Source organism: Danio rerio, chromosome 2, assembly GCF_049306965.1.
Source record: "Danio rerio strain Tuebingen ecotype United States chromosome 2, GRCz12tu, whole genome shotgun sequence".
NCBI lineage: Eukaryota > Metazoa > Chordata > Actinopteri > Cypriniformes > Danionidae > Danio > Danio rerio.
Genome location: NC_133177.1, coordinates 3,007,597 through 3,025,000, shown reverse-complemented (window position 1 = coordinate 3,025,000; position 17,404 = coordinate 3,007,597). Strand labels below are relative to the sequence as shown.

The window sequence follows — 17,404 nt, the reverse complement described above, 5'->3', positions numbered from 1 at the left end:
CCAGAGTGCAACCTGGATGAAGTGAGGGCAGCCATATTGCGCCAGATGCACACCAGCTGGTTGGTGAGGAGGACACAAAGTGTTGAAGACAATGTGATATGGGAATGGTTAAGAGGCCTTGATGGACAGAGACCAGTAGATTTGGCCAGGATGCCAGGGTTAAACCCCTACTCTTTTTCGAAGGACATTCTGGGATTTTTAACGACCACAGAGAGTCAGGACCTCGGTCTCATGTGAAAGACGGCACTCACTGAGCACTATAGAGTCCCCTTCACTATACTGTTAGGACCCACACAGACCGCAGGTTAAGCGCCCCCTGCTGGCCTCACTAACACCACTTCACAAATTTGTGTTCACACATGTCAATAAACAGAATATAAAGCATAATTAAAGCAGGCAGACAGAACACACAGGTCATCGCTGATAGATAAAGATATGTTTATTGACACATATCCATCAGTGCGGCCTCCAATGCAACCGAACATGCAGTACATCCACGACAACAGATCATAGTTCCAGTGCTTATTTAACTGAACACGCATGTACAAAAAAACCCATGATGGATCACTGAGGAGGTATTCGTCATCATATCGTTTGAGAATGTACACTGAAGGACACTATTTCAATGGGAAGATGGCGGATTTGATTTTGTAATATATATTTGTTTTTACGAAAATAGCAGGACATGTTGCCCATCATCATGTACATGTGAACTTTGGTCGACAACATTTAAGACATGCAATAGATGCTCCGCCCTTTCTAGGTTCTGATAAAAATAAAAATAAAGGATCACACCGTATTAGATATGCTCGTTTTCTTTCGAAGTATGATAATAGCAAAGATCCACTGGAGAGAAACTCGGATATGGCAGTAAAATTGTTATCCAAAAAGGCACTAGGTGAGCCAAACGCTACGGCTGTTTAGTCTACAAATAAATTACAATTCAAAACAGTGCAGTTACATTTGTTAACTTAATGTTTTCCTCTTTTGAAACATTTATCTATGAGTCAAATGTAAGGCAACAAATTACAAAAAGATATGAATATTACAGAAAACAATGTACCCGATGAACACACACCGACACAAAAACGCTTCCGTGGTTTTCATGACAGTTTAAGCCTCCTGATGCCATCGAGATGGCTTGGAGACTCCAAAAAGCGATGATGATAATGACAAATATGATAATATGATGCATAGATGTAATTACTCTCCATGCTCCGCTTAAAAAAACCCCAAAAATCTCCCCTCAGAAACTCTCAGTACCCAACAGTTTGTCCCAAACCTAAATCATTTTCCACAGAGACTTTGAGGGACAGAATAAGGCAACCAGAGTCCGTCAGAAGGCGGCGTCGGAGTGGATTAAAGAGGAAATAGTTTGAAAACCAAAACAAAAAGACCCTTTCATGGTCCCAAATTTCCCCTTTATTGTGTCGTCCGAACAGAACAGCTGATAGTTTCCTTCCCAAGATGTGAAAAGACGTCAAAGCTTTTCCTCTGGACAGAAGGAGATGTAATGTGGGAAAATAGAGAAAGATGGCGCCAAAAAACCTCCATGATGTCTTTGTGAAACGCGAATCTCGGATTTCCAGCACCAATTACAGTCTTTTCTTAAACTGGTTTGTGTGAAATGCAACTTTAAAAGGTTAATTCAAAGTTTTGTTACGTGTTTTTTTTTTTTTCTGTTTTTCGTGTGAGGTTTTTGCAGAGGACAGTACAAAATCCCAATTTTATCCAGAAGTTCAGATGGTTAGCTGGAAGAAAGAAGAGAAAGAAAACAACTCTAGAAAGTGTACATGTAGAATCACTCTGAATGCAGATCCCTGTTAAAGGCAGTTTTATATGATTGACACACACCCACACACGCGTTTTAAGTTAGGATGTGACAGGAACACAACACACACATTTAACCGCAGTAAAGTATTTTACATGAAGTAAATGAAGCCTGTCAAATTAAACAGATCTTTAAAGAGATTTTTTTCACTTCATATCAAGATTACTGCATGTTATAGTATTGAGTTTGGAAATCTGAAAGGAAAATGTTATTAATTTGTCCTGCAATATGGAATAGTTTTACATTTTTTACAGTATGATATTAGTGTCATATATGGATTTAAATCCACATAAAACAAAGGCTGTACAACAAATAATAGCATTTTGTAACAATATTTAGCACATAATAATCGATTATATACATTCTTCCTGTTTATCTCACAACAATATTGTTTAAGTAATGACAAATTTGTGGATAATTTGGGAGTTGTGGTGAAATATCTTTTGAGAAATCGATTCTACATTTATTCTTGGATTTTCAAAATGCATCGCTGTTTTCTCTTGAATCAGTTAGGAGCCTTATATTTTTAATTTCATTAAATCATCAACTTTATTAATGAGTGTTTTACGTTCGAGTGGTTTGTTTAAGGATTGTCAGAGCACGGCTGTTTGTTAAGAATACAGAATTATCAATGACAATTAATGCAGAATTATTTCTCGATTCACAATGTCTCAGTCCTTGCCTAGAGCACCCTTAAAAACTAGCCTAGAGCGCCGTCTGATGTAAAACACTAGCCTAGAAAGCCGTCTACTGTTAAAAACACGTCTAGAACGCCGTCTGCTATTAAAAACTAACCTAGAGCGCCGTCTACTGTAAAAAACAAGTCTAGAGCGATGTCCGCTGTTAAAAGCAAGTCTAGAGTGCCGTCCGTTGCTAAAAAGTAGCCCAGAGCAGCGTATGCTGTTAAAAACTAGCCTAGAGCGCAGTCTATTGTAAAAAAAAAAAGACAGAGCGCCATCCACTGTTAAAAACCAGCCTAGAGCAACGTCTGCTGTTAAAAACTAACCTAGAGCGCCATCTACTGTAAAAAAAAAGACAGAGCGCCATCCACTGTTAAAAACTAGCCTAGAGCACCGTCTGCTGTTAAAAACAAGTCTAGAGCGCCATCTGATGTTAAAACTAGCCTAGAGCGCCGTCTTCTGTTTAAAAAAGTCCTAGAGCGCTGTCTGCTGTTAAAAACAAGCCTAGAGCACCATCTGCTGTAAAAAAAGACATAGAGCGCCATTCACTGTTAAAAACTAGCCTAGAGCGCCGTCTGCTGTTAAAAACAAGTCCAGAGCGCCGTCTGCTGTTAAAAACTAGCCTAGAGCGCCCTCACCTGTTAAGAACAGTCTTAGAGCGCTGTCTGCTGTTAAAAACAAGCCTAGAGCACAGTCTGCTGTAAAAAAAGACAGAGCGCCATCCACTGTTAAAAACTAGCCTAGAGCGCCGTCTGCTGTTAAAAACAAGTCCAGAGCGGCATTTGCTGTTAAAAACTAGTCTAGAGTGCCGTCTGCTGTTTGAAAACTAGCCAAGAGCACCCTCTGCTGTTAAACACTAGCCTAGAGCGCCGTCTGATGTTAAAAACAGTCCTAGAGCGCCGTCTGCTGTTTAAAAACTGGCCAAGAGCACCTTCTGCTGTTAAACACTAGCCTAAAGCGCCGTCCCTTGTTAAAAACTATCCTAGAGCACAGTCTGCTGTTAAAAACTAGCCTAGAGCACCATCCCTTGTTAAAAACTAGTCTAGAGCACCGTCTGCTGTTAAAAACTAGCCTAGAGCGCCGTTCGCTGTTAAAAACTAGCCTAGAGTGAAGTCCGCAGTTAAAAACTCAAAGAGTAATCAGAGATGCATTTTGAAAGTCTCACGCAGAATCGATTTCAAGCTGTTTTTGTCACAGCTCTAGATAACTCACATGTAAATATAATTTTTAATAAGAATAAAGTAAACAAGAAGGCCGACACTAACTTTGCCTCATCACTAGATATGAGCAGATGCGTGATGCATCCTAAATATATGAATGATACAAATTAGCCGTCAAAATAGTTATATTGTGTTGTTACGTCCTGACTGATACAGAAGCAGATATATTCACACTCAGCAAGGTGTACTTAATAACAAATCAAACAGTCAAGCTGTCAACAAAGTCGCTCCATTTACTTCATGTCAAAATACTTCCATCAGATTTCATGAACATCACCTCTTCATACCATCATAGAAGGATGAAGACAGAGAAACTTTGATAAGCTTGTATTAAATTGACACTCTAGTCAGATATTTGTCTACATTAAAGTTTACTGAATGCCAATTCCCAAGTCAAGAGCGTCTTTTCTTGCAGATGAAAATAACTTAAGAGCGGGAAAGCCCACAGAGCCTCAGTCCAGCTCAAGTAAAGTCCCTCTGAATGGGGTATATGCACAGGGACTTTTAATTTTCAGTCAGCCAGCAAAAGCACTTCCTGTGAACTGTCATGCCATTATAAACTCACCACATTTAAGATCTAGTTTGTTTAAAAATCAGCAATCACTGTCTGATTGAGATACGATAGAAAAGCGCATCTTAAACTGCATTAAATTCAATTAAATCTTTAAAATATGGACATTTATTTTACCACACTATTTTCAATGGAGTTATAGTGCTCGCCTGCTGCTACTGACAGCACTTCTATACATGGCTTTTCATCTAATTTCACGCCTAAACAACAAAATCAATGCTTAAATCAATTTAACTGCTTGTATTTGAATGAAATGATGCTGTAAAAGTAACCTAGTGAAACTGAAAATAGCCACATTAACCTTACGGGTGCCTGAAAACTATTGCTGTGCATATAGCCCGTTGCCCAAACACTGGTAAAGTTTTCAAAGGAAAGAATTTGCCGGTTCAAGAAAGTCATAAGAAAAGAAGAGTCCTCCAAAATAAAAGTCCCCACAGTTAAGCCTCAATCTAACAGATGGAGCGCTGGACTACAGCATTGCACAGTAAAGGTGTTGGGAAGCTGAATGATGTGGTCAGCATGTGCTGGAGGTTGTGTCTGCAGCCTGGAGAATGGACTGTGCCCTGCTATGAGATTAGATAATATAAAGATAAAGATGTAAGATCATCTATAAAGATTGGATATAAGTGCTATAACAGCCCGTCACCACACTGCACTGCATTATAGCCTTCAGTAGCACAATTACAATCAGAAATACTCCAGTCATATTTCACCCCAAATATCAAGATATATCCAAAATATACAGCTCAAGTCAGACTTATTACTTTAGAAGTTTTAGATTTTCCCCCAAGTGAGGAGACTGTTTTAACATTTTAATACATAATAGATTTAATGACTGATTTCTTTTACCTTTGCTTTATTTTGTTTGTTTACAATCACTCAAAACATAGCTGACCTTGTTTGCATTCTATATATTAAATCATTTATTAATTAAATAGCATTCACTACCTGATTATTGTCGCCTATCTAAGTTTTAGGAAGAACAGATAACAACTTGACTTTTAGTTGATCATCTGGTATCGGATGTGGCTAATGAGAAAGGCAAAGGCCTCTAGATTATTATGCTTATTTTACCACATTAAAACATGGTCATGCCTTGATCTTTAATGATTTCATTAGGACAGTAAGATCTGACTCTACTTAGACAAAAGTCTCATTACTGAACAGAAATAATGTCCAGTATAGAATATAAAGTCCTGCTGCAGTGGAGACAGAATGAATATTGTGTCTGACTCCATCATGAGCTTGAAGGTCTGCATCCATACATCTCTAACTCAAATCACTGATTAATAAAGTCATCTGGAATGGCAGAGGAAGCGTTTCTGCAGGACTCCCAGAGTTCATCAACATCCTTTGGATTCATCTTCAACGCCTCCTCCATCTTACCTCAGACATGCTCAATAATGTTCATGTCTGGTGACTGGGCTGGCCAATCCCAGAGCACCTTGATCTTCTTTGCTTTCAGGAGCTTTGATGTGGAGGCTGAAGTATGAGAAGGAGCGCTATCCTGCTGGAGAATTGTCCCTCTCCTGTGGTTTGTAATGTAATGGGCAGCACAAATGTCTTGATACCTCAGACTGTTGATGAATGTTCTGAATGTTACCCCAAACCATGATTTTTCCTTCACCGAACTTGACTGATTTCAGTGAGACTCTTGGGGCCATGCGTGTTCCAGTAGGTCTTCTGCAGTATTTGTGATGATTGGGATGCAGAAAAATCTACCTTCTGCCACAAATTGGCGCTCATTCAATTTCTTGAACAGATCTTTTAAAATTGCACGATATTGCCAAAATTCCATACCCTGACATTATTTCTTTGATGTTCTGGGGTGAAATATGACTTCACATTAAAGGGCTAGTTCACCCAAAACTCAAAAATTCCTATACATTTACTCACTCGCAGCTCATCCAAGATCTAGGTGACTTTTTTTCATCAGCAGAACATTAAAGATGATTTTGAGCTGAATCTGTGGCTCATGGTGATTCATATAATGGCAGTGAATGGTGACCCATTTTTGAGATTAAAAACAAACACATACAAACCAAATCAATAGTTGTGGCTCCTGTTTACACACTGAGCTCTTGGGAAGCAAAAAGAAATTGAACATTATTTACAATATTATTAGCTTTGATCCTCAGCCTGGTCCAAACAGTTCTCGGTGCATGTCTGAATGTAGTCCGATTGTAGTCCAGTCGCGTTTGAGGGTGAATGCCAGCATGTGCGCATTTGGAGCAGGCCATGGATAAAAGCTAACAATATTGTAAATAATATTCAGTTTCCTACACAAACCAATGGTTTTGCTTCATAAGACCTCAGTGTGTCATCAGGAGCCATGGCTATTGATTTGGGGTCGTTTCATACCTGTCATCCCTCCCGTTTTTCCCAGGAGTCTCCTATATTTTACAGTTCTATCACACTATCATCCTGTAAAGGGATTTTCCCGTATTTCAATCTTTCTATGAAAGGTGGCAATAAACATTAAAGAGCCGATCCTCCCTATATACAACCCATCCCACCGAACCACCAGGGGCCGCCCTTTGCTCTTAAATGAGAGTCTGATCTGTGCTTTCATTTTATTTAGGCATGAAAACACTTTAAAATAAATATAAAAACGGCGAAATTCCCTTCCTTTTCAATACAGGTGCCGTCGCCCCTCATATGCAATCCTCAAAACAGTCATATAGCAGTGCGTGACTGTCAGCTGGCGCGCTCAATAGTGATAAATAGGCGCTGTTTCCCAAACAAATTCTGTACACGTCATTTGAAGCGGAGCGGAGCGGAGATGTCAGTCTTGGTGGGCATATGCCTTATTTTCACATCTCAATGTTGACAGGTATGGCTTGTATATACGTGTTATAGACCTATCACCATTCACTGCCATTATATAATTACCAAACAACACAGATTCAGCTCAAGTCTTCTTTAAAGATCCGGTAAAGTGCTTTAAATGTGTATTTTTATTCAATGTTTGATGTAATCTCAATTAAACACAAAAAGAGGGTGGTACATAACATAGCTCCACCCCTTTTTAAAAAACAGCCAATAGAATTTTTTATGTAATCTCAATCGAAAAACAAAAAGAGGGTGGTACATAACATAGCTCCACCCCTTTTTAAAAAACAGCCAATAGAATTTTTTATGTAATCTCAATCGAAAAACAAAAAGAGGGTGGTACATAATGTAGCCCCACCCCTTTTAAAAACAGCCAATAGAATTTTTGGATGTAATCTCAATCGAAAAACAAAAAGAGGGTGGTACTTAATGCAGCTCCACCCCTTTTTAAAAAATCAGCCAATAAAATTTTTGATGTAATCTCAATCGAAACACAAAAAGAGGGTGGTACATAATGTAGCTCCACCCCTTTTAAAAAACAGCCAATAGAATTTTTGATGTAATCTCAATCGAAAGACGAAAAAGAGGGTGGTACATAATGCAGCTGCAACCCAACAGCCAATAGAATTTAGTTTATCGCCACTCTACCAGTGAGAGTGGCTGAGCTTAAGCGCATTCAATGTGAAGGGGGCGGGGCAATCCAGATACTAGAGAGCATTTGATTGGTCAGAAGATTAGATGAGAAGCTGAGATATGAGGTGACGTGAATAAAACCGTTGCTCCATTCAGGTAGAAGTGAGTAAATGAACAGGAAATTTTCATTTTTGCGTGAACTATCCCTTTAAATCCAGAGTAACTGTTTGCTGCTTAACCAAGCACATTGGGATTAAGTAATACTGTGAGTGTGTGAAGCTGAATTACCTGGGCTTTCCTGGGACATTTTTGGGGTTTTTGCGGAAGGACTGGTTGGCTCCGGAACGAACGGACATTGATCGAGGAGACTGCCGTGCGAAGGTGGATGGTGGAGTCTTGGGAATCTTCTTGCCTAGATGACCGATCCATTTCTTCTGCTCGTCTTGAGACAAAGCCAGAAGTAGCATATCTCTAGCCGACGTCACGTCATAGTTCACTGAGAGACGAGAACAAAATTAGACATCAAACATGAAAAACATCTGTTTAACAGAAATTGGGGGAAAATATACAGGGGGCTAATAAGTCTGACTTCAGCTGTATGCGATAATAAAAAAGTACTTAATGAGATTAATGAGACCCAAAACTGAAAATTACCATGACATTTTAATCCAAGGTTATCATAACGTCAGAATCTTATACCCAAATAATAAATCAGGGTTTCTGCAGGCTTCACAGAGTTAAATTTAAGACTTTTCAAGGCATTATGAATGAAATTTTTGACCATTTTTCAAATGGCCCGAATGGAAAAGATTTTTATTTGTGTATTAAAACATTCAAATTTAATCAATTTAATAACACAATAATATATCAATAATAAAAAAAACTATATTTTGGATTTTATTTCTTAGCTAAATCTTTTAAATATTGTGTAAAAACCAGCAAGCTCTACTTGTATCCATTAAACAACATACAACATTAAACAATTAAACTTTCTTTTTAATAATTGTTGAAAATGAACAAATGTTTTAAAAGCTTTAAAAACTATAATCAACTAAATACAACAATCTGTCAAGGGGTGCATTTCCCAAAACCATCGTTAGCCAACTGAGATTGCAAGTTCCATCGTCACAAACATAGTTTGTTGATGTGCTGTTTCCCAAATCCGTCGCTCCAGCGAACATTCGCAAACTGCGTCGCAAACTTAAGCACTGGCAACCACACTTCTGGAGCTGTAGTTTGAAACAGTTTCTGGATGTGTTCTATCTATTTTAACAAAACTAATATTGGATTTTACTTTAAATGCCTGTTTGTGTAAAACAATTTAATTTTAAATTTATCTCTACAGAAGTAGTTAGAAGTATCCACTTTAGAGCATTATAATGGGCGTTTTACATTATAACTAATGTAGTTCAAGCGATGGATCTGCGACAGAGAAACTTCAGGTTTTGGGAAACAGTCGTCACTACATAGTTCTTTTCCCAAAAGATGCATCGTACTATGACAGTTCAGCGGTGAGTTACGTCATTGTTTGGAAAACACACCCCAGGTCGGTGTCCTCAGCAGTGGAGACCATTTAAACAAATGTAACTGTAAGAAAGATAATTAAACCATTATGATACATAGCTGCCGGATTTGACTGCAAAACACGAACAAAGGAAAATGAAGACCTGTTTAAACAAAGATTTAAGACCAACAACACAATATTTCTGTAAATGTAAGACTTTTTAAGGCCTAAAATGTGGATTTTGAGATTTAAGACATTTTAAGACCCTGCAGAAACCCTGTAAGTATCGTAAACACAAGGGAACATTTTGCTGCTAGCTTCTAACCTTTGCAAGGGGTGATCATGTCCTCCTTCTTGTCCAGGTGATCTTTATGGCACTTTACGTGGCAGCGGCGGCACTCGAGGGCTGGCGGAGGCTTAAACACGTGCCACAGGGGTTTGGAGCAAGCTTCGCAGTTAGTGGGGAAATGGTAGAGCGTTGGGATGAACTCGTGGCCTTTGTGGGGCAAACAGTTGGCTTTATCTCCCTGAGGAACACTCTCCACATCTGTCTCCTTCCGGCATTCGCCTTCATTAGCATACAGGATCTAAACCACAAACACTCTCATTCAATTTGCAGATTCAGGTGAAGATATCAAAGGTTGTGAAGCTCATTTTAATGATCTATTTTAGAGATGCACAGTTAGGGTATATCTGAATCCACTTTTGCTGTTTTAACGGTGTGAAAAACAGTCTGCCTACCCAGCGCATAACCTAAAGGGGTTGTCTTTATTCTCTTAATCAGTAATGGGTGTGTTTTTGAGAGTAATGTGCATTAAACCCATCAGAGTTTGATCTCCCATTCCCTTTACGAGTGAGTTGGGATCTTGCCAAGCAGATTTGTTATTTACATGGCAGACTTAAGGTTGTGTGCTGCTGTGCCTCCCTGTGTGTGTAATAAGCAACGTGTACACGGATTGTGGACCACCAAATCACTAACACACTCTTTAAATAGCACGCATATGGTGATTATATCATTATGGGGCATTTTATGACCTTTATTATTAGAAAATATATTCAAAAACTGACCTGGAATATTCTTGGGATTTCATCAGTCTCTGCTCGGTAAACGTCACCTTGTGTGACAGGACGCACATGGAAAAGTTTACTGTGATGTGAACACAAAAACACATACATTTTAATATAGTAGCAAGTAAATCATTGCATTTTACAAACAGGAATGAATGAAATAACTGATAACATGGATTGGATTGGTGATTAACAGCAGACGGTGCTCTAGATTAGTGTTTAAGAGCAGATGGCATTCTAGGATAGTTTTAAAAGCAGACAGTGCTCTAGGCTAATGTTTAAGAGCAGACAGTGCTCTAGGCTAGTGTTCAACAGCAGATAGCGCTCTAGGCTAGTGTTTAACAGCAGACGGCCCTCCAGTGTAATGCTTAACAGCAGATGGCACTCTAGGCTAGTGTTTAACAGCAGACGGCGCTCTAGGCTTGTTTTTATCAACAGACGGCGCTCTAGGCTAGTGTTTAACAGCAGACGGCGCTCTAGGCTGGTTTTTAAACAGCAGACAACGCTCTAGGCTTGTTTTTATCAACAGATGGCGCTCTAGGCTAGTGTTTATCAGCAGACAGCACTCTAGGCTTGTTTTTATCAACAGATGGCGCTCTAGGCTAGTGTTTATCAGCAGACGGCGCTCTAGGCTTGTTTTTATCAACAGATGGCGCTCTAGGCTAGTGTTTAACAGCAGACGGTGCTCTAGGCTAGTTTTTACCAGCAGATAACGCTCTAGGCTAGTTTTTAACAGCAGACGGTGCTCTAGGCTAGTTTTTAAACAGCAGATGGCGCTCTAGGCTAGTTTTTAACAGCAGATGGCGCTCTAGTCCTGTTTTTAAACAGAAGACAGCGCTCTAGCATAGTTTTTAAAGCTAACGTCATTCTAGGCTAGTGTTTAACAGCAGACGGCCCTCCAGTGTAATGTTTAACAGCAGATGGCACTCTAGGCTAGTGTTCAACAGCAGACGGCGCTCTAGGCTTGTTTTTATCAACAGACAACGCTCTAGGCTAGTGTTTAACAGCAGACGGCGCTCTAGGCTGGTTTTTAAACAGCAGACAACGCTCTAGGCTTGTTTTTATCAACAGATGGCGCTCTAGGCTAGTGTTTATCAGCAGACAGCGCTCTAGGCTTGTTTTTATCAACAGATGGCGCTCTAGGCTAGTGTTTAACAGCAGACGGTGCTCTAGGCTAGTTTTTACCAGCAGATAACGCTCTAGGCTAGTTTTTAACAGCAGACGGTGCTCTAGGCTAGTTTTTAAACAGCAGATGGCGCTCTAGGCTAGTTTTTAACAGCAGATGGCGCTCTAGGCTAGTTTTTAAACAGCAGACGGTGCTCTAGGCTAGTTTTTACCAGCAGATAACGCTCTAGGCTAGTTTTTAACAGCAGACAGCGCTCTAGCATAGTTTTTAAAGCTAATGTCATTCTAGGCTAGTGTTTAACAGCAGACGGAGCTCTAGGCTAGCTTTTAAACAGCAGACGGTGCTCTAGGCAAGGGTTTAACAACAGACGGCACTCTAGTCTAGCTTTTAAACAGCAGACGGCACTCTAGGATAGTGTTTAACAGCAGACTGTGCTCTAGGCTAGTTTTTATGGTTATTGGTCAGAATACTCACTCAATATCTAGTACCATAGAGGGATTGGACTGCTCCTTGTCCTGCTCGTCATTGTAAAAGAGGATTTTTTTACTGCTCACCACAACATACTGAAAGAAACAAATACACAAATATATATATATATATATATTAGAGAAGAGGGAGAAAAGCAGGTCATAAATGTCCAATTTTGTCATCCAAGTCTTACCTGTTTTTTCCAGCCATATCTTTTAATATTAGCTCTATTAGGTATTGCGAGCCAGCCTTCAAGCCTGGATTCTGAAGACAAATAAAATCCATTAAATTCAGAAGAAGGCAAAAGAAACAGACATGCACTAAAACACAAACCAAGGTCGTGAGACAATCCAAAACAAATGAAATAGCTGTAACTAACATGCTTAAACCAGGTACACTTTAAAGCAACTGCCTCACTGCACACTGTTGTAGCATCAAAAAATCCCAAACAAGGGCAGGACTTTTATATTATATTCCATAACGAATGAAATGGATGCTGAAAATGAGATGTTCAACACTTCCATGTGTGAATGAGAGAAAACAATGAGTAAAAAGCCATCAGGCAAAAAATTATTATTTAATAATGCACATGGACCACAACCTCTGTTATAGAAGTAAAAACAATAAAACAATTGGTTATACTTTTAATTAAAGATATTTTCACTTTTAATTACCCGTCTATTATTGGCTGTTTTTATAGTACTTTATTAGTTATTCTACATGATCTCTAAAAAATGTTGTTAAAAAAAAATTATAAAAAAAAACATTATAAAGTCGCAATTCTGAGATATTAAGAATTGTGACTTTATAACTCAGAATTGTGACTTTATAACTCAGAATTGTGACTTTATAACTCAGAATTGTGACTTTATAACTCAGAATTGTGACTTTATAACTCGGAATTGCAACTATAACTCAGAATTACGACTTTATAACACAATTGCGACTTTATAACTCGGAATTGCGACTTTATGACTTGGAATTGCGACTATAAATCAGAATTACGACATTATAACTAGCAATTGCGACTTTATAACTCGAAATTTTGACTATACATCGGAATTGTGACTTTATGACTCGGAATTGGTCTACATCACTCGGTTTTGTGATTGTATAACTCAGAATATCAACCTTAAAACTCGGAACTACGACTTAATAACTGGGAATTCTGACTTTATAACTCGAAATTGCGACTTTATAACTCGGAATTGGACTATATAACTCAGTTTTGCGACTAAATAACTCGGAATTACGACTTTATAACTCGGAATTACGACTTTATAACTTGGAATTCTGACTTTATAACAAGGGATTACAACTTTATGACTCGGAATTCTGACTTTATAACTCTGAATTCTGACTTTATAACTCGGAATTGCGACTTTATAACTCAAAATTCAAAATGGCAGGAATGGGCTTCCATACAATACCTAAACCCAACTATTACCTTAATAACTATTAATATCAGCAAATTAGTAGTTTATTTAAGTAAGAGCCATATTGATTGTGTATTAATTGCGAGAATTGTACCTTAAAATAAAGTGTTAGCAAGCATTGTATTTTAATTTAGTCTAACATAACCACAGCTAACAGGCTGATAGTTGATGATGTTTTCTTTTAGAATAATGTGCAATTCTGCATTATAAAGCCAGGAATGTTTATCATCTTCACAGGTTTATTAGTAATTGGCTCGGTACTTCAGCAGTGTTAAACTGTGCATTTTTTATCAAGTGACAAGCCAAACCTGTAATTGTAACCAAACCACTATAACCAAATTGAAACCAAACCATGATGCAATGCAGTTAAAATGTTACTGGTTTGAGAGTGTATGTGAAGACAGAAGAACTGGGGTCATGCATGAAGTGTGTGACTCGGCTCATTCGTTCACTAGTGAACATGCAATAAATCAGTCAACCACACATACATACATACATACATACATACATACATACATACATACATACATACATACATACATACAGTCAGACTACAAATCATAAATGACGATTGGAGGGGATGGGGTCGGCTTTTTTTCAGCCATTTATATAATGCATAAGCATACTTCAGAGAACCAATTTCAGACATTTAATGCACTCATCTCATTTATTAATCAAACATTTAAGGTTTTGGTGTTTAAGGGAAAATAACAGGATTATTAACTACAGTAGCATCTAGGCTAGTAGGCTAGTGTTTAACAGCAGATGTCGCTCTAGGCTAGTTTCTTTCAGTAGACGGTGCTCTAGGCTAATTTTTAAACAGCAGATGGCGCTCTAGGCTAGTTTTTATGAACAATTGGCGCTCTAGGTTCGTTTTTAAACAGCAGACGGTGCTCTAGGCTAGTTTTTAACAGCAGATGGCGATCTAGGCTATTCTTTAACAGCAGACGGTGCTCTAGGCTAGTTTTTAAACAGCAGATGGCGCTCTAGGCTAGTTTTTAACAGCAGACAGCACTCTAGCCTAGTTTTTAACAGCGGATGGCGCTTTAGGCTAGTTTTTAAACAGCAGACGGCGCTCTAGGGTAGTTTTTAACAGCTGATGGCTCTCTAGGCTAGTTTTTAACAGCAGATGGCGCTCTAGGCTAGTTTTTAACAGCAGACGGCGCTTTAGGCTAGTTTTTAAAACAGCAGACGGCGCTCTAGGGTAGTTTTTAACAGCTGATGGCTCTCTAGGCTAGTTTTTAATAGCAGATGGCGCTCTAGGCTAGTTTTTAACAGCAGACGGTGCTTTAGGCTAGTTTTTAACAGCAGACGGCGCTTTAGGCTAGTTTTTAACAGCAGACGGCGCTCTAGGCTAGTTTTTAACAGCAGACAGCGCTCTAGTATAGTTTGTAACAGCAGATGGCGCTCTAAGCTAGTTTTTAACAGCAGACAGCGCTCTAGGCTAGTTTTTAACAGCAGATGGCGCTCTAAGCTAGTTTTTAACAGCAGACGGCGCTCTAGGCTAGTTTTTAACAGCAGACAGCGCTCTAGTATAGTTTGTAACAGCAGATGGCGCTTTAGGCTAGTTTTTAACAGCAGACAGCGCTTTAGGCTAGTTTTTAACAGCAGATGCCGCTCTAGGCTAGTTTTTAACAGCAGACAGCGCTCTAGTATAGTTTGTAACAGCAGATGGCGCGCTAAGCTAGTGTTTAACAGCAGACAGCGCTCTAGGCTAGTTTTTAACAGCAGATGCCGCTCTAAGCTAGTTTTTAACAGCAGACGGCGCTCTAGGCTAGTTTTTAACAGCAGATGCCGCTCTAAGCTAGTTTTTAACAGCAGACGGCGCTCTAAGCTAGTTTTTAACAGCAGACGGCCCTTTAGGCTAGTGTCAAAGACAACCAATTTTTGATATAAATAGCAAATTTTGCTTAAGTTTGCATTGCTCATCATTATAAATGGACGATACCAGTGTTACTGTTTAACTTACATGTGTTAATTAAAATACTATGAGTTATGGATGGTCTATAAAATTCAGTCACTAGCTTTGTTTCCATCCAACTATCTTCACGCGCATTTAAAAATATCACATAATAAGGCTTATATAACAAATAAATAGTGTTATTCGATATCAAAAAGTACTTCGTTTTGGTCGGATTTTGTGCGAAATTACGTAATTTCAGTAGTTTTTCTGATTTCGTTTGAAGTATACCAAGGCTTTAAAGCTACACATGCAAACACTCACTCACACTAAAAAGTGACTAAACTTAAAACACATCTGAAAGGTGCTCAGAGTAGGGGTTAGTATAGACATTTTTCACTCATTTCAGCAGTTCAGCGCTGTTTCTTTACACTAATTCAACATTGCTCTCGATCATTGTAAACACTCTGAGTAGCTTATTTTTGAGGCATCAGCAAAACCATAAAGCTGTGTCCACTAAAACAAAACAGATAGTAGTGAGAAGAGACAAACTGCCACCCAGAAGCACAATCCAGGCATAGGGGGATCCTGATCTTAAAGTTACTCACAGAGGGAAAAGAATAGAAGATATAAAGACAAGGAGAGCAAGAAGTAGCGACTATACATGAGGGAGAACAAGAGATGAGAAAGAGAGAGGACTTTAAACACAGAGAATGGCATCCATGACTACAAACACATCATATAAGATCATTTAATACATATAGACCTGTTTAAAAAACACCTAAACAATATGACATTCAACATCACAAATACTACAGCCAAGATCATGACATTTGTCGGAGGATGGCCAAAAATAATTCAAGATACTGAGATTTTCAAAACACATCGCTGTTCTCTCTTGAATGGACTCTGAGCTTGGATTTTAACAGTAGAAGATGCTTTAATCTAGTTTTTAACTGCTGACTAGTTCTTTTAACAGCATAGGGCACTCTGGGCTTGTTTTGACAACTAGAGGTCTTTTAGAATTGTTTTTAAACAGCAGACGCATTCTAGGCTGGTGTTTAACAGCAAACAGCGCTCTAGGCTAGATTTTAAACAACATACATCGCTCTAGGTTTGTTTTTAACAGCAGACGGTGCTCTTGGCTAGTTTTTAAACAGCAGATGGCGCTCTAGGTTACTGTTTAACAGCAGATGATGCTCTATTCTAGTTTTTAAACAGCAGACTGCGCTCTTGACTAGTTTTTTAACAGCAGACATCGCTCTAGGTTAGTTTTTAAACAGCAGACGGCGCTCTAGGCTAGTGTTTAACAGCAGACGGTGCTCTAGTCTAGTTTTTAAACAGCAGACAGCGCTCTAGACTAGTTTTTTAACAGCAGACGTCGCTTTAGGTTAGTTTTTAAACAGCAGACGGCACTTTAGACTAGTGTTTAACAGCAGATGGCGCTCTAGGCTAGTGTTTAACAGCAGACGGTGCTCTAGTGTAGTTTTTAGACAGCAGACTGTGCTCTTGGCTAGTTTTTTAACAGCAGACGGCGCTCTAGACTAGTTTTTTAACTGCAGACGTCACTCTAGGTTAGTTTTTAAACAGCAGACGGCGCTCTAGGCTAGTGTTTAACAGCAGACGGTGCTCTAGTCTAGTTTTTAAACAGCAGACGGCGCTCTAGACTAGTTTTTTAACAGCAGACGTCGCTTTAGGTTAGTTTTTAAACAGCAGACGGCACTTTAGACTAGTGTTTAACAGCAGATGGCGCTCTAGGCTAGTGTTTAACAGCAGACGGTGCTCTAGTGTAGTTTTTAGACAGCAGACTGTGCTCTTGGCTAGTTTTTTAACAGCAGACGGCGCTCTAGACTAGTTTTTTAACTGCAGACGTCACTCTAGGTTAGTTTTTAAACAGCAGACGGCGCTCTAGGCTAGTGTTTAACAGCAGACGGTGCTCTAGTCTAGTTTTTAAACAGCAGACGGCGCTCTAGACTAGTTTTTTAACAGCAGACGTCGCTTTAGGTTAGTTTTTAAACAGCAGACGGCACTTTAGACTAGTGTTTAACAGCAGATGGCGCTCTAGGCTAGTGTTTAGCAGCAGACGGTGCTCTAGTGTAGTTTTTAAACAGCAGACTGTGCTCTTGGCTAGTTTT

The 17,404-nt window shown here is 39.1% G+C and overlaps 1 protein-coding gene across 2 annotated transcripts in view; it reads right to left on the bottom strand.

Annotated features, from left to right (window-relative positions):
• Positions 1 to 419: 419 nt before the first annotated feature.
• Positions 420 to 17,404, bottom strand: part of rock1 (Rho-associated, coiled-coil containing protein kinase 1) — an 81,788-nt gene continuing 64,803 nt past the window's right edge. The window contains exons 28-33 of one of the 2 annotated variants that reach the window (XM_021478592.3): positions 12,127 to 12,197; positions 11,940 to 12,028; positions 10,340 to 10,418; positions 9,597 to 9,858; positions 8,056 to 8,263; positions 420 to 4,868 (exon numbers count right to left, since the gene is read on the bottom strand). In XM_021478592.3, the coding sequence (XP_021334267.1) occupies positions 4,817 to 4,868; positions 8,056 to 8,263; positions 9,597 to 9,858; positions 10,340 to 10,418; positions 11,940 to 12,028; positions 12,127 to 12,197 (761 nt within the window). In that variant the 3' untranslated portion in view covers positions 420 to 4,816. 2 annotated transcript variants of the gene reach the window in all.